This window comes from Pseudopodoces humilis, chromosome 18, assembly GCF_049639895.1.
Source record: "Pseudopodoces humilis isolate 2021_Gansu_Grassland_sample_001 chromosome 18, ASM4963989v1, whole genome shotgun sequence".
Taxonomy (NCBI): Eukaryota; Metazoa; Chordata; class Aves; order Passeriformes; family Paridae; genus Pseudopodoces; species Pseudopodoces humilis.
Window position 1 is genome coordinate 7,901,623 of NC_142217.1, and position 21,551 is coordinate 7,923,173.

Consider the following 21,551-nt stretch of genomic DNA (forward strand, 5'->3'; position numbering starts at 1 on the left):
ACACATCTTTTTTAAAGTATTAATAAAAGTGTTTAACAGTACCTTTTAGTACCCGTTGAAAATGTTTCTCTTGGAAATACTATGAAACCACACAGCAACTGCTGGCTTCTGCCACAGTAACAGGCTTGGGGCTTTGTATTGCAGGTTCATGGGAAGCACTGTGTGTGAGGGAGACAGGATGGTCCTGCTGGCACTGAACAGTTCAATGGGCTGGAAATGGAGAAATAATTCTTTCTTAACAGGAACAAGTTCTTGCAATGCCAAATGACAGACTAAGTTCAGGATCAGGAGATACAAATGTGCTGACTGAGGCCACCCGCTAATAAAAGCAAAATGGGGTTTTCATCCTTTCTAAATCTTTGCAGTTAGAAGTTCTAAAATTAATCCACATTCAAAGTCTGGTGTTCTTATGCCATCAAGCTCCTCAAAATGCTTTTGTCAAATGAGTGCCTTGTGTATAGAAACTGAATTCACTAGCTACCCTCTAAGAAGCTGTTGTGATCAAATCTCTGTTATAAAACACCTTTTAGGATGAGAAAAATGCCACTCTCTTTATGTCCATCTTTTTGTTGTCAAAGAAGCCTTGCTAAAATGCCAAGGATTGTGTTATCATGTTAGTCAGAGCCTGTAACACTCTCCCCAACCTTTAAATGTATGATGCCGAGCTGTTCTGAGAAATCAGAAATCTTGATCTAAGATTCAGAACCTCCAAAGTGACTGACTCAAGGAAATTTGTATTGTTTTATTGACTGTGTGGCACAAACCCACTGCAGAGAATTTATTACAAACTCCTAGGTACTGCACCAAGTACCAATAGTGACAAACTGAACCAGGTTCTTAAAAAGGCATAAATGGGACCCTGCAAAACTAGTGAAGCCATCTCTGTGAACACTACAAATTAGTAATTATAAAGGCAGCAGGAATGCCCCCTGCAGTAGCAAAATTCAGCCTTAACTCTGTTAGTAGCAAATGGGCACATGAACACAAGCTTGACACATTTCTAAACTTGAGTATTCTCTCTATAGGTACCTAAATGGGGACTTGCCTTCCCTAAATGTATCTTTACATGTTAGAATAATGTGCCCTAAATGACTTCATTCCTGAATTGCTGTCCTGGGATTGTGTTGAACAAAACACTTGTCAGTGTTTAAAGGTCCTGAACTGCACCTGATGAAACCTATCTTGGAGAAATGCTAGTTGGTTTGTGTCAGTGCTTCCCCTCTTGCAAAAGCAGCTGAAAATTGTATTTGGACCACAGAATTTTGGGAACTGGGAGCTCATTTCTACTGCCTAGGACCTAAAATGTGCTATTTGAATGGAACATACTGGGAATATCAGGATACACGAGTTTGTCATTGTTTCATGGGGGATCTAAACCATCACCCTCCTGTTCCCTCATACTGGCTGAAAAGAGACTTCTGACACCATCTGTCTGCAGTGGGGAGCCCACGCTGGGAGCAGATGGCAGACACAGACTGCAGAGGACAGACATCATGCAGAAAGTGTCAGCAGAATTGTTTTCAATTATTTATCCAAAATGTTCTTGATACATCAATTCTGTTTAAAAATTGAACAGTTACAAAAGTCAGATTTTTCTAAAAAGCGTGACCATAAAACAAAACCAGTCCAATGCCTGCCCTAATAACATCCCCCCCTCCTCCCCTCAGTGCCTGATGGTTCAGTTCAGGTCTGATTTTTTAAGTAGCTGTTCATGAGGATTTCCTACCTGCTGGCCATCTCAGCAATCTGGAATTACTTGCAGGTACCTACAGGAAAACTGGAATTTCTTTGAAAGCATATTTCAGTTATTTTCTTTACTGAAGAACAACTCCAACACAAATGCTTGATTTTTCATGGAAAAGGTCAGTCTTTATTGTATTGCTTTCACATCTGTACATAGGAACGTGAGCTTAAACAATCTGCAAAGTATCCTATGTTAAATAATGAATCCACCTGACTTATATAAAATTCTCTCTCTGATCTATTTCAAAACTCTCATTTTAAATAAAATATGTTACTAGCACAGTTCTTGCCATAATACTCCCTGAAGAGAACCTCCTTCAGTCACTCCTGCATATTTTCCCCTGAGAAAGCACTGCCTTTGAACTACTGGCTGGTAGAATTTTCAACGTGTGATTGTAAAACTGGCTTAAGCTATATGTGGAGTGTGTCCATTTTGGTGACATGGTATTCATTCAAAAGTTTATCAAATCTGGGTAACATCCTGATTTTCTGTTATAATGGAACATAGTTTATCTTATTTTTTCATATAGTCCATCCCAGAATTACCTATGGAAGCCCAGTATGGTGCATGAACACTGCAGTAAGTGCACACACAAGAGGCAAAGACCATGAAGAGAAGTCACAACTGACAAGGTCTGATGACAATTCTTCTTGTTCTCTTCTCCTTATTTTCATCTCTACATTTCAGAGTATAGTTTCTTTCCAGGACTTGATCCATTAGCCTGGTCATAATCCATTTCAGGTGTTTAATGAATCTGTTTAAAAGAAAACACATAAATACAGAGTAACCCTTCATACCTAAAATGAACAGGAAAGTCACTGACTATGCAACATACAGCACCATGTTGTTGACTTACTAGAAAAAAAAAATTAAAATCAGATCCTTTTGTGACTCTGAGTAATAATTCTTCGAGAAGTAAAGAGCTGCACAACCATTCAGAGAAATCAATGTCACAGTTTCAGTTAATGCCAGAGCACATCAGTCCTCGGGAATTTTAACAGAGCCATAAAGATACCAGTGTGAGGGGTATGAGAGTTACATCAATTACCAGGGGGATGCTCTTAAGAGTAAAAACAGCTGTGACATACAGTGGGATAACCTATTTTATCCAGATTTGATATCGTTAGACCTACTAATTAAAACTGATGTTTGAACTGGCTACATTATCTTGACTAGATAGCATTCATTAGAGCATTTTTATTTTTTTGATCATTGTGTTAATTAAGCATTGACTACATTTGATGTAGTCCCTGCTTTTGGTCACTTTCTCTTCTACTTTAGAGTCACATTGTTCCAACTATTTTGGATCCACTGGTAAGTAGTTACAGAGCTAAATAACACTTTGGGGTAACTTCTTGGTCTTACTGCCAAGAATAAATTACTGTTATATTGCTTTATCCCAGTTTATCTAAAGTCAAAGTATCCCATGCTATTAGGAGGTGATTTTTTACAATCATCAAGGGCACATACAAGGCTGAGAAGATTTCTTTAAGTAGATCCAGAGCTATGGATTATGAAGGTGCTGGGCACTAGTTACAGTATTCATCTGGTCTTGTGATTTTACAGATGACTAATTAGCATAGTGTAGAATGGCGCAGCTCTGAGAGGGTGTGACTGGAGATGAGTCTGTGTTGAGGAGGAGTTGAGGTAGAGCAGACCACGAGCAGGTCCCCTGGCTGCCTGCAGCTCAGGACATTTCTGTGTTGTGTGCAGCAAGTCTCTGCATGGACAGCTCCTCCCTCCTTCCCCTTTACGGATCTGAATGAAGAATGAAGTCTGATGGTCACACGTTCTGCATGAACTTGGACAGACAGAGCAATAGTGTCATTAACAAAGGCATTACAGGAAGCCAAAAGCAAACAGGTTGACACAGGTCTGGGGGAAAGGCTCTTTCATGGATTGAAAGCAGATTAAAAGATTGGAAGCAAAGAATAAAGCTTGGTAGGAAAGAACTCAGTAGCAGAGTATACCAGGGAACAATTTTTATTCATCACCATTACTGACTCAAAGAAGAGGATGAATAGAGAAATTTTCAAGACTGCACAAAATAAGCTCTTTCAAGTATTCAGATCCTGTACTGACAGGAAGGAAATCCAGAGGGATTTCATAACACAGAGTGGGCAAAGGGTGGCGGGTTTGGAAAACATTTGCTAAAGGGCTGGGCAAAAATGTGCCTTCTAACATCCTGCAATTCTGCCTTGAGGATTTGGGAAAGCAGCGAGCAGCCTGCAGATTTTGGTCAGGGCCATGAGCTCTCCCAGAGGTGGAACACAGGGCTTTAAGATCGTGGTCTGACTCATCACAACACTTCCATGTTCCTGTGTGCCACTTACTGCAGATACTGGATCAGAAATAAGAAGCACTTTTGTGTCCAGTGAGGCATTTCTGTCAAATGTCTGTCAGCTACAGTACCTGCTAACAGAACACATCTGCTCAAAATCCTTCTCTTAAAATGAGGACATGAAAAGGGTGAACAGCAGCTCCACCAGGTTACTCACTTCATGTTTATCTGCTTGCTTTCCAAGTGGAACTGAAAACTGGTCTACAGCAGACAGTTCAGTGAGGTTAGTATTCTGCACTGCAGATCAAATTCTAGGCTGACTTAAAAATAGCACAGCAAAATGTATGGGGCCTCCAAAGCAAAGTGTAAAGCTGCCTAATGGCAGTTCCAAACTGTGCTGTAGGGCAAGACTGTAATTTGTTGTGGCAGATATTAAATGGGGTGTAAATTACACATTTGGCCAGGATATTCAATCCTGCCTTTCTAATTTTCAGATTAGAAATCTGTCCCTCAAATTTCATGAGAACCTATTTTTTAACAGAAAAATTCAAAAATTTCAGAAAACGAGAAAATAAAGAGGTAGAAAATATTTTTAAGTATTTTTTAAGTCTCAGAACTAGGACTTTCAATAGCTTAGAACATACCTGCAAGCACTGATCAGTATGGCTGTAGTATGACTCTGGATTAACAACTCAGTCACATCTTTGCTATTTCTGCCTTTGAAGTTACTGTTCCTCATAATGCATGCTGGAGTGAAGGATGCATGGTGTGACTCTGTTTCACATCCTGACACTGTCTGTTTTCCAATTCCTCACTTTCTGCAGCAATGTTTCAGTTCTTGTGGCCTATTTGGGCTCTACTGCCTGAGCAACCCTTGGGTCTTTCTTTCTGGCCCTGAAAAGAGTATTTAGCCTTAAGTCTGTGAACTGACCTGGGGTTTCCCCAGCAATCCATCACTCAGTGCACATCATCATTTTCCATTATAACATTATTTCCCCTATATGGCTCCTATTTTTCTTTTCCCTTTTTATCACATATATTAGACACACACTTGTGTCTTCAGAGAGCATCATTCAAACTATTCAGCTATTTTTTCTTTCCAAATCTGTAGCCAAAGTAATAAAATTCAACTGCAAAAAGAAAGACAGTCTGACAGTTTCCCTGAATGACTGGAAAGATTTAATCATATTTAATCCTTAGGGATAGTTGTACTCCTCATAAGCTAGGATCGTTATGAGGGGACAAATGCAAAGAGTTAGAGACTAAATGTCTCTAAACAAATTATTCTTTTCTTCTATTTTAGGATGGATAGTTATTAGCTGAACTATAGTGTCACTTTGTCCCTCCTTGAAGAAACAAACATGAAGAATTAAATCAGATTAATTTCTTAATTCCTTTGACAGCTTAAAAGTGGTAATTGGCTATTGCCTCCTATTGAAGCAAGTTTATTACAGAAAGCTTGATTTTTATAGAAAAGAACCACAGACTTTTAACACATGCACATACTTTTAAATGATTCTTTAAAGTTACTTGTGACTGAGACTTTTAACACATGCAATACTCAGGCCTAAACTATATCTATCAAAAATTGAACATCTCTCTAATTTCTGTGCCTCATTTTAATTCACATTATTAATATCACCACTTGGAAAAGTTTTTGATCTGCTTACTCTCTTGACATTATATAAATAAATGCATTTGGTAGAAAATTACTTAGAACTGTCCATGGCTGTGGTTAATGAGTCTGTATGGACAGCTGAATAGTTAACCATGATTTTGTCTTCCTTCCATCTAGAATGGAATTCCTGTTAAGTACATGTTTCTTTAAAGCAGAGCTGTCACGTGAGTTTGAACACTGGATTTCTATTAATTTTAGTAACAAAAATATCTAAATATTCAAAACACGGTTCTAAAATCCACAGCAATTGCACTTAATCCTGTTGCTACTGTAACTCATAAAACAGCCAACTGACCTATATCAAGGAGTCAACAAATCACCTTGGTGATCTCTACAAAAGGGGGAAAAATAGTAGAAAATGGCAAGGTAAATTAAGTAACAAACTACTCTGCTCATTATTTTTAGTATTTAAAGTCTGAAAAGAAAAAAGTCAGGAAGTGGATTCAGATACATTTAAATGTATCCTGACAGTGCTAGTGACATCATTCTTCTGTCCTTTGCAGGACATCTCTGCTTCAGAACACAGGCACAGGGGGTGGCTGCCCCATAGACACTGAGCCTGCAGTTCTAACTGGCACTATATTGATGAGCTGGGGAGTTAAGCTATTTTTTTTTTTTATTCAAAATTTAGATGCTGGCATTCATCTGAAGTGCTGAGTCACAGGTTTTTGAGTGCTGGATTTTGCTCACTGAAGATATTCATAATTCATCTTATTAAATACAGGTAAAGCATGGTACTGCAAGATTACATAAATTCAATCTTGCTTATTCAGTTTTCATTATTGATTACTTTTGCCCATTTTCTTTCTGATAGGACTACTTTCTGATGAGTGACATCTGATTTTATTAAAGTATGAGAACAGTCATATGACCTTGTTCCAAGGGGCTTCAAATATAGTAAAAATAACCTGGCACACTCACATGAAAACAGTAGATGACATGAACGAGTTCAATTCTGTTCAGTTTACACAGATGAATTTCTTCATTTGAATAGGCCAGGAAACATTTTCCAGCTGCTAACTTATCTGTCTGACTTCAATCTCTGCCACCAATTAATTATGCTCAGACACTTGGACATCATTTTGCTTCTATTGAGTTTATTCAAGTGAGGGGTTTGCTGCCAGAGAGCACAGAGCTGTTCTGATCCACATGTTCTTTTACTTTTACATCTAAATTAGCCTTTCCACATACTCCAGAAAGGCCTCCTGGGATTTGCCCCCTCTGTTTTCCTGTCACACGTCACTCACCCAGGGTGCGAGGCACCGCTCTCCCAGGCACGGAGGACACTGAAGGTTTTGGCTCAGGCTAATCATAGCTCTTTGGGTGTTCTCAGAAATCACTGGTGAGTCACACGAAAAATGTGCTGCTCTTTAATGCAAAGAGTAGGCCTATGTATTTTTCATCACTGCTGGCAAAACAGACCCATTCTTCCTGCAGTGTCTTGTGAATCTTCAGCACTTCTGGATGCAAGGGAACAGGGCAGGTGGGAAACCTTCCCAGGCCAGGAGAGCAGGGGTTAACACTCACACAAACTCGGGTCACTGCAGGCAAGGCACCACAAGAATTTAAATCCTCCCTTTCAGGGCCTTACTGCTGCTCCCAAAGCAGAAAACACAGCTCCAAATTAGGACCCTCTTCTCCCTGCTTTGCTACTACGGAACTGGTGAGGAACGGCACAGAACACTGAAGAAACCTGGAACCAGGATATTAACTCAAATTCCTTGTCATGGGGATAACACTGTGTCTTTGCCTGGTAGCTAAATAATTATGCAATTTGTGGCCTGGTTGCTAAGTCTGTAAGTATAATTAAATACAGAAATAGATGAAACACAGTAGATTTTTTGCTCCCTAAGAATTGATCTAACTTTTGGGATTTGTGATTTGATTCTCAGTGGAAAACACCATCTATCATGACAGCTTCCAAATGAAAGATCGAGACTGGAGCTGGTACCTGTGAAGAACTCCATTAGCTCTGGGTAGATATAGACTGAGCCTTACTTCTGAGCTTTGAGAAAACCTCTGCATTTTGATTTCTGCGTATCAAAGATATGGAGGGTTTTATAGTTAGAATATCAAGAAGTTTCCAGAGCTGCTTGTCTCATTAATATGAAGGTAAATTTTAAGAAGCCCATTAATCTACACTGAACAGTGCTCATATCAAATTATATATTCATATAGTAGGAAAAACCCACAGAGGAAAATTGTGTCTGGTACTCTCCTTAAGTCTTCCTGAAAACTAGACACAACTCATCAAGACAAATTCTAGACAGAAAAAAGCGATTTAAAAAACGTATTTTTAATCCCTCTACTCAATGGCATTGGAGCCATAAGATTGGGAATTTGAGGAAAGGTACTTTAGGGAAGAAAATGGATATGGTTTTTAGCACCAAAGATTTTGTTTAAATTACCATTAATTTTTAGGAATTTCTTTCCTGGAATACAGACCATGTGTATTATTTCTCCATCTGAAAAAGGAGACAACCACAAAAGCAGTCAATGGTGTTTTGTGGGGAGGATCGCTCCACACTTTCTATTCTAGAAGTGATTCTAATCCAGTTGCTTGGGATGGACCACCAAATGCTGGCATAGACACTTCCATCTGCAGTGACTATATGCATAGAGATTTCTTCAGTAGCAACAAAATCTGTTCACTCCCTCGTTAGGCTCCCATGTGCCTTTGGGCAAGCCTTGTTCAGCAGTTTGTGCAATCAGTGTTACTCCAATACCCAAAAATGTCCAATTTTTCATTCTAAACTATTGACCAAAATCAGCTAATACTACTTTACACAGAATCTGACTAGAAATATTCAGGAGATAATTTTAACCTATATGAAGGACAGAACTACAGGAAATGTTTGTTTGGGTTTGTTAAATTAGAAGACTGCTCAAAATAGTTTGATATTAACTGGTGTTTGTATAGCGTGGTCACCGAGTTTATACCTGTAACACTGTAAGTGAATTTCCTATGTCCATCATTTCAAACAGAAAAATAAAGATATCCTGAACTGGTCTTCAGATTTACAGGCAATATTTTGCTAAAAAATCTGCTGGCAGATTTGCTAACACATTTTAATTCAAACTGTGAATGTTTTCATTAACATACTTTTGGCACAGAAAGTCCTAGCTAAAAATAGTGATTTTTCTTCTCGAATGCATTTCAGTGTTTTAAAATGCTAAGTCCTTACATTTCCAGAGTTTTAGAGTCACTCAAAACTATAAAAAAAACAAACAAACAAACAAAAAAAACCACAAAAAATTATTAACCAAACCTTCGTCCTACAATTAAAATGGGAAGATGGTGAGCTGGTTAATTTGTCATTATCCAAGAGAGTGGTTTTAAAGGGCAGCAAACTAAGATGTATTTCTGACTCGAGGAAGGTCTCTGAATTGTAATAAATATTAACCTCGTTTCTCGTTTCGATTCAGGGCTGCTTTCAGGACCGGATCAGCAAAGTTGCTGCCCGGCTGTACAGGCAGCCCCCAGCAACATAGCTGCAGTGGCTCGGAGGATGAGTCCCGAGGGAGAGGGACGCTGTCCCCGCCGCGTAGGTGACACGGAGCGGGGCCCCGCCGCTCCCCGGGCGCTGCCGGGCGGGGTAAGCGCCGGAGGTGGCCCCGGCCCTCTGCCCGCAGCGCTCGCCCGTGCCGGGAGCTGCGGCGGAGCGTGTCCCCGGCGCTGTGCCCGCTGCCCCGGGAGCGCCGTGCCCGGCCGGACACTCAGAAATCACTTACTTCCCTTGCGAGCCCTCTGCGTCTCTGCGGGCCTGCCCGGTGGCAGCGGGTCCCGGCTGCCCCTGTGGCCCCTGCACCAGCGGGGAGTGTGTCATTTGGAAGGGAAGATGCGCAGGAGCCGCGACGCAGCGAGGGCACCCCGGGGCCGCGGCGCTCCCGGAGCTGCGGCCATGCGGGCACGGCGGGCCCCTGCCCCGGGCCAGGCGGCGGCAGAGCTCAGTCGTTTCGGAGCGCCCTGGGCCGTCACTCCAAGTACCCGTCAAAGACATCCAGCTCGCTGTCCGTCTCGTAGAGCACGGAGCCAGGGTCAGAGAGCATCCCCAGATCCACCAGAGCCTGGTCCATATCCTCGGGCAGGAAAACGATGCCCACATTGAGGACGATGTACTCCATCAGGAAAGCATAGTACAGGATCAGCACGTTGACAAAGAACAAGCCCACGTAAAACATATAGGGCAGCACCAGCAGCGCATGGAAGGCCCGGGACTCCACCGAATCCAGACGTGCGGAGACCGCGGCGGTCATGCAGCCGTGGGGGCTGCGGGGGCAGCGGGCACCGACCCGCCCGGCCGGCGCGGGGGGCGGACGGCAGCGGCGGAGCTGGGAGCGGGGCAGGACTACACGCCGCAGCCCCGGTGGCAGCAAAGGACAGAGTCCCTAAGGAGCCGAATCCGGACCCCGGGAAGAGGCGAGCCCCGCAGTAGAGCGGAGCGGCCTGCTCGGTCCCTTCAGTCCCCGGAGGAAGAGGCGCCCCGGCGGGCGGGCGGCCAGCGCGGGTTCAGCGGCGCTGCTGCAGCCCCGCCGCTGGCAGGAGGCTGATCAGCGGCATCTCCAGCCCAGCTACTGCAGTCCCACCGCGGCTCCCTCCTCCTCCTCCCGCCCGCAAACTTTGCGGAAGGAGCCCGCAGGCGCGTTGGGAGGTCGGCGCGGAGCACCTGCCAGCGAGCCCGGCCTGCGCGGCAGGACCGTGCTGCCCGCCCGCCCCTCGCTCCCCGCCCAGCGCTTGACCCGCCGCACGCCGCCGTTGTTTACCAGCGCCGCGCTGCTGCTGGCGCGGGGCGGCCGCGGTGCCGGCATTCGGGTCCCGCTGCGGCTGCTCGGGGGCTGCAGGGAACAGGGGGCGGCTTGCGCTACGCTACCCTCGCCTGCGCGCTCCTGCCTGCCCGAGCTCTGCCGCAGCCCGGAACCCGCGGAGCGGGGCAGCGCGGGAGGTTTGGGCTGTGCCTTCGCCCCTGGAAGTTGTTTCACGACCTCCGCTGTGACCGAAGCCCTCCTGTAGCAACACTGCGGGCCCTCTCGGGTGCGGTGCAGGTGTTTCTTTGCTGACCAAGGCTTTACCTAGACCAAAGTATAACCGAAGGCGGGATTTAAAACTCGGTGCATTTTTTATACTGGCTGACAAAACTTCAGCTTTTACACAGATAAACTCTATTTCTCTGGCTAAAGCAAAAATTAAAAATCCCAAACTAGGTCAAGACAGTCATGGGTCCCTTTCTCTCTGTTCTTAATTTTTAAGCCTATTCAAAATCCTTACTGGATAAACCTCAGCAAGGGGAATGTCAGCAGCTGAATTTCTGACACTGCGTCTTGCCGCACAGCTGACCCCATAGAACAGCTTCGTTTGGGTCATGGAAGCCGAACAAGCAATGTCAGGGACCAAATTTTACCTCAAATTACAACGTATTTAGGAGGTACACTCACATTTCATGGGTTTTTTTTTTTTTCTGATTCGGGCTACGTTTACTACCCTATGTTGTTCTAAGCGAGCCGCTCCTACAGCGTGCCCGGCACAGGCCCCGCCCCTCCCGTGTGAGGGCTTGGCCCCGTCCCCCGCGGTGTTTCCTGGGACTCGCAGGCCGGGGGCTGGGCCAGGGGCGGGGTCGGGCCGGCGCTTTCCGGCGTGCCCTGGCCGCGCATGCGCCTTGTGTCTCCGTGCCGCCACCGAGGCTCCGCGCCGGTCCCCGCCCGCCCCGCGGGGCTATGAGGCCGTAGGGCCCGCGGGCCGGAGCAGCCTTCTGCCGCCAGCATGTTCGGCCGCTCCCGCAGCTGGGTGGGCGGCGGGCACGGGAAGGCTGCCCGCAGCATCCACTCCTTGGACCACCTCAAGTGAGAGGGGGGCGGTGAGGGCGGAGGGTGGCGGGGCTGTGAGGGGGCTCGGAGGGGGCGGTTGCAGTCGGGTCCGTCCGCGGCGCTGCTTGGGGCAGGTTTCTCTCAGACGGCTGCGAGGTCGGGAGAGGAGGGGGCGGCTCGGCGGGCGACGCTTCCCAGGCGCTCGCTGCCCTCGCCGGGGCGTTTTGCCGCAGTTCTCCGGAGAGGAAAGCGCCCGGAGCAATCACTGGTGGCGGAGGCTCTGTGGTCTGCTGTCTACCTCACGGAAACCGGCCTCTCCGTCCCAGAAGGTCTTCAGGGCAGACGCAGTTCGTCACGTAATGTTACACTCCGGGCTACCATACGTGTTTGTTTTGTTTTTAGTAATGCCACAGAGTCTTAGGTGGAGTAGAGTACGAGGCGTGATACTTACAAGAAATACCACATTCCTCGTGAGGGAGAACTTTGTTTCCTGGTGGTGGCTGAGGCGAGGGGCTGGTGCCTGTGTGTGAGCAGTGCAGCTCCAGGGTGTGTGGGGATGTCGGTAGCCAGCGGTGAGTCACGGCGCTCGGGATGTGCCCTGGGCTGCAGGACGCAGCAGCTGCTGCAGAAGGGAAGCTTTGAGCTTGGGAACTATAACCAGTGCCTCCGGAGCCTCGCAGCCGTGTGTTACTGCTGGCTGCAGAGGGTGGAATAGTTTTTTCTTAGCTCTGCCACTGGAGAGTTGGAAGGGTGGCAAGGGATAAAAAAAATATTTTTTTTGTTCCATTTTAAGTGTTCTGCTTTTGCAGGAAAAGTGAGAGCCACCTTGATAGCTTCTCTTTGTACTGAACGAGGAAAGGAGGTCATTAAGAGACAAAGTACTTTCTAAATGAGATCAGTATGAATATGTAGCTCATTGAGAAAAAGTACCTGGTAGTTTTCAGTCATCTTACAAGGAGTACATGAATGGGTTCTGACAGTAACAGAATGCCCTATACAAGTTTTGCATCTTGCAGTTGTTGTATTAAGATCGTTTGTGGATTCTGGTCCTTGTCTCTAAACTGGAAAAATGTTCAAAATTAGCAAGGCTAACTGAAATGCAATGCTTTTTACCAAAGACACAGAAATCAAGTCCATGACTACAAAACTAACGAGACAGTAGCATTGCGGAAGTAGTTTTGAAAGTGTTGTAGGTCAGACTAGTAAGTCAGTGTAGTCTGGCTTTACAGGAAAAAGTCACTCTCAGATGTAAACATAGGAATGTTCTATTGAACATACAAGGAGTAGTTAGTGTGCACTACTCAGCATTTTCTGGAGCTAAACTAAGCGTTAGTGGAGCTTTGGCTCTGTCTGGCTTTGATATTTGACTTCAAGATAGAGCAAGAATGCTGATGCATAATGAAATTTGATGAAACTGAATTTAAGTTTAGGAGAAAAAAAAAGGGTGGTGAGAGGGAGACTTGAGACTTACTTTCAGGCAAGAAAAATGTGTCCATATGTTCTGTTGAGGCCACAGAGAATAGAAAAATTACACCCTGCCTCATTTGTAGCAGAAGGGAATTGGGCTGTAAATCTTGTGGCTTGAGCTAGAATTGTTATCTGAGAGTTGAAGTATATAATTATCTACTAAAGTATATGCTTTGGTCTGTTTGCTTTATTTACATGTCATTTCTGATTAATCTGAAGTGGTCGTATGTAAAGGACAGATGAGACCTTTGGTCTGTTTAGACTATATATGTTTTAAGTGTTTGTTTATCCAGACTGCGTGAATTTCAGCTTCTAGCTAGATGCCAACAGGAAAGGTGAAATTTAGGTATTTTCCAAGTGTTGAAGTGGGTAAAGTAACAGAAGGAAAAAGGGCAGATACCCTTTGTTTTGGGGTCATGAAAGAAAGTCTCAGTAAGCTCACTTGATAAGCTGTTTACTGTCTCATCCTCTCAACTCAAAGCCCCATTTTGTGTTCCATATGAAGGACCTGAGTACAACACACCTGCCTTGGTATTACAGGTTAGCTCAGCCTGTGAAAGGTATATTATACTATGTTACAAGGGTGAAATCAGTCTGGGCTAACCTTGTGGGAACATTTTTATTTTTAAACTTGAATAAGGCAGAGTTTAGTCTAAATTGTAAATGATACACATGCTTAGTGATAGCAGCAGTGTTATTGCTTTTTCTCAGTAAATGTTGGTCCTTTCCCATCAGCTTTACTGCACTTTATTTGAGGCTTGCTTTTGAAATTTTATTATTCAGTCTTTCTGCAAACACACCGGAGAATGGACTGGCTGAAGGAAAATTGTGAGGCTGTTTTTATGAAGTGTTTTTGTACAGTCTCTTGATCTAGTGAAAACAGTTAAATTTTAATCCAACTTCTGAAATGCAATCTAGAGAAGGATGAAACAGTGCTACTCGCTGCTCTCAGAGAACTTGGTATTTTTGTGTGTCTTTGTTTCTAAGCCTTTTAAAGTCTTTCTAAGACTTTTCCTCCTACTTTTCTATGGTATTTACATAGCCCTGTTACTGTCAAGCACATTTCCTATTGTTGCTTCTGCACTTGGTATTTTAATTGCATTGTGATTGCACAGAAGGTGCCAGTGCTATTAAAGCTGGGTGCTGAACATTTCCCATGCCTTGGTCAGATGCAGTGTCCATAAAGGTTGAAGGTTCTTGAAGTCTTTTTCATGCGTGACTCATTTCCTGAGGCACTGTCCTTGCTATGCATTGGGTTTCTTCTGTGAGAACAATATGCAATTACCTGATTACAGGCAGAGTGAAGGAGCAAGCCTGTTATGGTCAAGTCTGGACTTCCAAAATTTGAGTGCTTGACTTCTAAACTCTTACCTGTTTTAGCGTATTTTTGTAAGTAATAAATAGGAAAGTCATTAATATGCACTTCAAATACTATGTTACTCCTTTGAGCATGGGTTCTAACCAGAAAAATGTTCAGAATTTTGTTTGGTTTGTTAAATTGCTGGCAACATCTCCCACTGATTTTGATGGGATTGGGTGCTTTGACTCTTCCTGCATGATGTGTTTTTGTTTGAACCCAGTCTTCAGATACAGAGATGACAAAAGTCTCCTCTTTGATAGTTTTGTGTTTAGAGACACAAACCTGACCCCTCTGCATTTAGAGACACCCTTTAAGGATTTATCTAAGTACAAAAAATACTAAGTTTGTGAGATACTTCATGTTCTCATAATATGGTATTTCATGTGTCTGTAAAGAGAAAAAAGTATGTGTATGCTTTTTTGTTACTTTTCAAGCAAATAGGATAAATAAATAAAAAGGAATAGCTTGAAGGTGAACTCCAGGTTTCCTCTAACTGCATCAGCGCCTTAGCAAATTAAGGAATTTTGCAGTAATGCTGCTACTAAGTAAATAAATTTGGAGATCATGTATTCCTGACTGTTACGTGCTTTTTGTGTTTGTAATGCTCTATATTCCACAGGCACCCAAATGAGGTAAGAGCTCGTTATTCTTCCCACTGCATCCCATACCCAAAATTCTACTGTTGGAGTAAACTTTAATCCTGAGTTTGTATAATGTAACTTATTAATGAGAAATACATGTTCACAGATGCAATAATTTCTATGTGACTTCAAATAAATAGGCTAAAATATGTGAAGTAGTATAGTATTAATTACTAACTGTCTCAGGAAGTTGTTCAAATTATTGTGAAATGAAGTGATCTAATTGCCATCGCTTCAAATTATCTCTGCTCCGTTAATTCTCAGAGCAGGGACTGAGTTTGTGCTGTCTTTAGATTCACTGTCCTGATAATGCACATAGTGCCCTAATGACAAGTTTTTCCAGGGCTTGTGTGCCATGTGCTGTTTTAGAACTGCTGGGAATTCTCACAGGTGGTCAGCCTTAAGGTCTCACATCTTCCCTGTGAGCCGTCCCATTGTCAGTGTCCACAGAAGGAATCTTGAACTGTGATCCTCAGATTAGTGGAAGAGGATTTCCAGGTGCTCTCTGACTTGCTGTTTAATGATTGTTATGGTACAGCACATGACCAGGCAGTTGTGACTGTAGGACACAGCTGAGGATCAACTTTTTCTAGTGTGGTTTCAATGTGACCAGTGACTGTTTTGGATTTGAAAACAAGTGTTGATTTATGAAGGGGAAAAAACCACCATGAAGGGGGAGAGAATTTTTTTTTACTGAAGAGAAAGATTAAGAAAAGACTGTACCTCCTCTTCCTCCCCCCTGCCACCTATTCCCTTTTTCCTCCTTTTTGCTGTCTGGTGATACATATAATATTAAAATGGCTTTGGTAATGTGGTGCAGGCTTTGTCTCATTGCTGATTAGGGGGTGAGGGAAGGAAGCATTTATTTGGTATATCAAGTTTGTTAAAGCTGTGAACTTCTGAGGGCTGTTTATCTCTTGTGTCCTTGTGCAGTACTCAACATATGAAAATTGTTGTTTGATGGTTAAGTAATATCAAGACCAGCAAGCACACAGTGTTTTACCATGACAGCACAAAGCATTTTATCAGCTTCCCTGAAATAGCACCTGTTCTCTCATGGCTGGTGAGGGCAGACTGTGTCTTGCAGCAAGTCTTTTGGAACTCTGCCCAGCTCAGTGGTTTAAGAAGACTCCCAAAGCCAAATTTGACAGATTTTAAGTATACTGTAAATATGATCAAGGTTCTTGTTTGTTTGGGGGAGGTTTTTTCAGTTCAAGCAAAAGGTTCTGAAACTAGGTAGTGTCTTGTCTTTGCAAGTCTGATAAATAGTTGGAACAGCCTCACATGAGTGTTCCATTAAATGGCATTTTAGTCTCTGGCTGCATGCTTGCCCAGTGCAGTGATTCAATTTTTTAGTGTTGATAAAATTGATGGGAATCTTGATTTTTGATATGCAATTTCAAGTCTGTTTTTTGATGTAAACATCTTACTTTAAGCCATAAACCAGACACCCCAAAATTTTGTTTTAAAAATGCACTGTGTTTTTTGGAACCTTGCCAGAAGCTTGGCAAAATTCTAATAATGAGATTCCTAAAATTTCAATTTGAATCACTGAGCAAACTTTCACAGAATCCAAAACAATAGTGAAGGCTGCCCCAGGGTCAGGACACAAGCTATTTCACAGAATTAGATCCTGGAAGTTTGATTAGCTCCACTATTCATGGCGAGATTGATAATATGGAAAATCTGTCATCCTTTCCAAACACTTGTGCATGTAATCTAAAATTACATGAAATTTCCCTCATGTTTTTTATTTATTTTCAAAATTGGGCACCTTTCTTATATTTATCCTTTCTTTTTATTACTACATAAAAAAAAACCCCAAAAACAGAGGGAGAAAAGCAGTGGTGATTTTTGTGATTTTAATAGAATCTTCCCCTACCCCATCTCTTTCTTTTTTTGTGGGACATAAGAAAGTAATGAGACAGAAATATTTTTGTACTTTATGTGACAACTTATTTGGAAAAAAAAAGTGCTTCCCTGAAGAGTAAAATTCTGAGACTTAAAATCTGAAAGGCTTGTATTCTCTATAGCTTCCTGTCACCTGTGATACAGACTTTCTTAAGCTTCAGTAGGCAGTCTTAAACTCATGCCCTTTGAAATTATAAAGCTGGACTTTACCCCCTTTCCAGTCAGTATTTCTGTGCTCAAGGGACCAGAGACCTGAGATGAAGCTTTGCCAAGGTGAATGAATAGTCTTTGAGAATCCTGTGTTTGATATTAAACACCACAATTGATGTGAGTCTGTAAGGGGTCTCTGCAGTCAAGAGAAGGGATTGAACTTCCCTGGTTATACCTCATATGCCACTTCCCCGTATCAGCTACTGCATGCTTATCTGCTTCTTCTGTTTCTGTTTTCCTTGCTCATCGCTCCTTTGACTTCCATGAATTTCTCTGGAACATGTTGAAGAAGCACCTTGGGACCAGTACCACAGTTTCTAGTTCTACGCTAACATAGGCATAAGCCCTCGTAACTCACCTGGCTGGGGGGGATTTGTTTCCTTTGTCGCTCTGTTTAACAATTACTTTTCTCTCTGCATCAATATTAGAAGGAATTTTTAGTGTTTTAGAGTTGTACAGTGATTAGACTTAGTGTGCAAATAGGTGTGTGCATTGGTACAGTGATGAAAGGCAAACATGGTGTGTGTGGAAGTGGCAGGATAGCTCTTTACTTGTAATACTTTTTTCTTTTAGGTACATGTATCATATTTTGACTAAAAATACAACAGTAACAGATCACAACCGCAACCTGCTGGTGGAGACCATTCGTTCCATAACAGAGATCCTGATCTGGGGGGATCAGAATGACAGCTCAGTGTTTGAGTGAGTACTCCTGACCCAGTGCTCTCTGAGACTCTGCTTTTGTGTTTGAAGAATGCTTGGAGTTGTACAGAGGTCTGAACACTGATACTGTTAACTCCTCCAAGACTGTATTTCATGGCTATATGTAAAAAGCTATGCCCTGTAGTAGATGTGTGAGCAGGTTCATATTCATGTCATACAGGAATTTGCTGCTTCTAAAAAGTGTTTGGACTCCAGAGCCCCTTTCAAGTACTGCTTTTGTTTGACTCTCCATTTGTTTGATAAAAATACAAATGATAACTTAATTTATGGTCCAGATTTACTCAGTACGTCTCTTAATATCACATTGCTTCAATTTACCTAAGATACCACAAATAAATATCTTACTCCAGCTGTGGTATTTAGAGCTGCCTGAGAAACTGAATATGCTAAAAATACAGTAAGAAAGGCCCTAATTTCTTGATACCTTTTTTCTGCATAATTTGTATTTTTAAGCCCTCTTGTTTAGTTTTTAAGGTTTTTGAAATATATTCTTTTGTTCCACAGATACAGCTTTGCAAAGTAATTCTTCATAAAAGCAAAGCATGCTATTTGTGAGACTTGCCTTGAATCATCCCTGCTCCTAGCCAAATTATTTTCCTGTTACTTACAGCATATGACTTAATTTTTATTTTATTTCAGCTTTTTCTTGGAGAAGAATATGTTTGTGTTCTTCCTGAACATCCTGCGTCAGAAGTCTGGTCGTTATGTGTGTGTGCAGCTGCTGCAGACTCTGAACATCCTTTTTGAGAACATCAGCCATGAAACATCCCTGTGTAAGGACAGACTTCCAAACTGCTTAGGATGAAGTGATCAAGATTTGATTGGATTCCCTTTCATTCAATGAAATCTAGTCCTAGTATCCCTGCACAGAGCTATATTAATTACTAACAATCTTTTAAATTGAGCACTACCAAAAATATGGTATAAACTGACTCCACAACACGTTTCAATATAAATTTTCAGTGGTGCAAAAGTAGTTTTTTGGTACAACAAGCATTTAGCACATTTCAAGGGGTTCTTTAAGTCATATTAGTTGTGATCTGAAATACTCATTTGCTGACACAGGTCATGTGGTGGAACTCTGGTGTTTAGTTTGTACTGCCTTCATTGGTGCTAGCAGTCAGCCACGGGAGGTTCCTTCAAGGTTTTTGGCAAAATAAATAGAAGATGGAGAATTAATAATTTGAAGTATTCCACAGCTGTTACAAAAGCCATCATCAAGCCTTGACTAGTTGGGACTTTTGGAGGAGAGGAGTTAAGCGTTATTAGCTGCAGAGCTTACCTGAATTGAGGAAGATGAAGTATATTCTCAGTTGTCCTGTTCTTGGGAGCAAAGACCTTTGTAGGGAGCAGATCCTTTATATTAATGCTCAAAAGCATCACTTGAGCTGTTCTGACTCAAGGCTGTGATCTTCAGGCATCAGATTGTTGCTTTCTAGCCGGTACTTTAAATACAGCCTGTTGCCACAGTGATTTTTTTTTTTCGGTTAACCTGTGTAAATGCTTCTTTTTTTTTTTGCTTTCAGACTACCTGCTCTCTAATAACTATGTGAATTCTATTATTGTCCACAAATTCGACTTTTCTGATGAGGAGATCATGGCATATTACATATCATTTTTGAAAACTCTTTCCCTGAAACTCAATAATCATACTGTACATTTCTTTTATAATGAGGTAAGTAAAGAAAGTTGCAGTATAATAATAACAGGACTTGAATTAGAAGTTGATAGCAGTGTGGCACATACTCTGTTTAGTCTGTTGTCTCATAATGTCTTGCTTTTATTTTTATAATGGCCATACCAGTGGTTGTGAATTTGTTCGTGAGGATCTCTGCACAAGCATGGCTTTGTCCTCTTACATAAACTAAAAATCTGGAAATTAGTGTTATATTGGATCATTTCAGTAGTTCTTAAGTCTGCTTCCTTGAGAATTCAACTTGTTTATGCCATGTTTTCTTGTGCTTTCATAAACAGGATCTTTTCTGTTACATCACTTGGCTCTAAGGGGTTTAGTCAAAGTCCAAAAAGCTGAGTCAAAGGGCAAAGTTGTTATGGGGTTTTCCTCTCTGCACTCCACTTTCTGCCAGAAGAGGGCATGAAAGCACTGAGTATGAGCAAACTTATTCTGGGAAGCTCTGATGCTTAAAGCAGTTTATTTTAATGCAGAGCTACAAATGCAGCTGAATGTGCATTGTAAAATCAGTTTGATTACTTAAGTAGAAGGTAAAGATACCAAGTTACACAGAAAACATAATTCATACAGAATCCCAACCCATATTCTGTACTTGTTTAATGAATAAATATTTTCTTTCCTCTTGTTACAGCACACTAATGACTTTGCTTTGTACACTGAAGCTATTAAATTTTTTAACCACCCCGAAAGCATGGTCAGGATTGCTGTTAGGACTATAACTTTAAATGTCTACAAAGGTATGCTTTTTATATATTAAAAAAGGCATGTGTGCAAATTTGTTTCATTGTAGTTTAATTTTCAGTTATTTACTTGTGAGGGTTTTCTGTCCATTTTATGAAAAGCTGAGCATGTTGACAATACAGATACACATTTTGACTTTGTGACCACTATCCCAGACCTGCACTATATATTTGTAAATACTATTATTTTCTCACCAATGAAACTGGTTTTAAAAAAAAAAACCCAAAAGTGTCAGGCATACGCAAGGAACTTTAGCTTTCCTTCAAAGAGAGGTCAGAATGTGACTGTATTTAAAAAGTAAACAAGTAAAAACCCCAAAACCAGAGCATATTAAGAATATCAATTATCTTTTAAACTGATGAAATTGAGCTTTCTAGTGTATGGAGTTGTAACCAACATCACTCCCTTCTGGACTGGAAGTGCATTAAAATGACTGTAGAACTCTTAGGTGCTGCAGTCACTCCAGTCTCAAGAGGAGCTGGACCATTCCCAGAGGTGCTCAGTGAAGGCTGGGAGGCTGCAGTCTCAAACTCCCGTGCTGGGCATTCCAGTAGGACATACGTAAAAGAATTTAAAGCTTCACCATGAGAGTAGTTGAGCACTGCAATGTGTTTTCCAGAGAAACTGAAGCATCTGTATTCTTTAAGGCCTTCAAAACTCAGCAGGGACTTCAGCAACCTGGTTAATCTCTGAACTTAGCACTACTTCAGGAATGTGGGCTCCAAAGTCAGTGTCCAAAAGTCACTTCCCCCTAAAGTTTTCTTGGGGTATATAACATTTTTAGTAAACAGAAAATATCACAGTGTTCTCTGTTAAAAAAAAAAAAAAAAAAAAAAGTTGTTTATTCTGAACTTCTGCCTCTGAAATCAGCATGGCGTAAGGGAATACGTATTATGCAATATGTTCATGAAGGGCTTCTTGTTCTTTAGTCTATTTTAAGTTAAATTACATGTTGAATTTACACAACTTTCTGTCAAATAAGAGAAGTGGTTTTCACAGTCTATAGAGGAATATGAGGTCTTTTTAAAACAATGAGGAGTTTGCTTTGCAAATGACTGGATACCCTGCATAGCAAATAGGGTCTACAGTGTTGGCTGCAACACTTTTCTTCTTGTATGTTGAGAAATTGGCACTTGGTACTTGCCTTCTACTTCAAGGAACTGTAAATGCAAATATGAGCTCACAAAAGAGAGCAGACTGTAGGCTTCATATCCTATTTGTGATATATTTATGCAACTAAGTATTTTTATGAAAAAAATTTGCTCCTCTAGAATTTTCATTGAATGTTGTAGTGATTTAA

The 21,551-nt window shown here is 42.0% G+C and overlaps 3 protein-coding genes across 6 annotated transcripts in view; 1 reads left to right on the top strand and 2 right to left on the bottom strand.

Moving 5' to 3' along the window:
• Positions 1–1,843: 1,843 nt before the first annotated feature.
• Positions 1,844–9,607, bottom strand: LOC102114482 (uncharacterized). Its single transcript, XM_088064312.1, has 2 exons — positions 9,530–9,607; positions 1,844–2,566 (listed from the first exon to the last, which is right to left on the bottom strand). The coding sequence occupies exons 1-2, from the start codon at positions 9,605–9,607 to the stop codon at positions 2,363–2,365; spliced, it is 282 nt and encodes a 93-aa protein (XP_087920438.1). The 3' UTR covers positions 1,844–2,362.
• Positions 9,608–9,678: 71 nt separating this feature from the next.
• On the bottom strand, positions 9,679–10,575 carry DEXI (Dexi homolog). The gene has a single exon (XM_088064306.1). The coding sequence runs from the start codon at positions 9,958–9,960 to the stop codon at positions 9,679–9,681; it is 282 nt and encodes a 93-aa protein (XP_087920432.1). The 5' UTR covers positions 9,961–10,575.
• A 797-nt stretch (positions 10,576–11,372) lies between these two features.
• Positions 11,373–21,551, top strand: part of CLEC16A (C-type lectin domain containing 16A) — a 59,989-nt gene continuing 49,810 nt past the window's right edge. For 3 of the 4 annotated variants that reach the window (XM_088063878.1, XM_088063877.1, XM_014252683.2), the window contains exons 1-5: positions 11,373–11,541; positions 17,668–17,796; positions 18,457–18,590; positions 19,344–19,492; positions 20,142–20,247. In XM_088063878.1, coding sequence (XP_087920004.1) covers positions 11,462–11,541; positions 17,668–17,796; positions 18,457–18,590; positions 19,344–19,492; positions 20,142–20,247 — 598 coding nt within the window. In that variant the 5' untranslated portion in view covers positions 11,373–11,461. Of the gene's footprint in view, positions 11,542–17,667; positions 17,797–18,456; positions 18,591–19,343; positions 19,493–20,141; positions 20,248–21,551 lie in introns of those variants that run through there. The other variant, XM_014252684.2, reaches the window with a different exon arrangement.

What these genes read in the sequence shown, in the direction of transcription:
- LOC102114482 (XM_088064312.1), bottom strand. Translation starts at nt 9,607, where the DNA reads ATGGCCGCAGCTCCGGGAGCGCCGCGGCCCCGGGGTGCCCTCGCTGCG. An exon ending in TGCGCATCTTCCCTTCCAAA is followed by an intron (nt 2,567 to 9,529) that starts TGACACACTCCC and finishes TATGTTGCATAG; the next exon opens with TCAGTGACTTTCCTGTTCAT.
- DEXI (XM_088064306.1), bottom strand. Translation starts at nt 9,960, where the DNA reads ATGACCGCCGCGGTCTCCGCACGTCTGGATTCGGTGGAGTCCCGGGCC.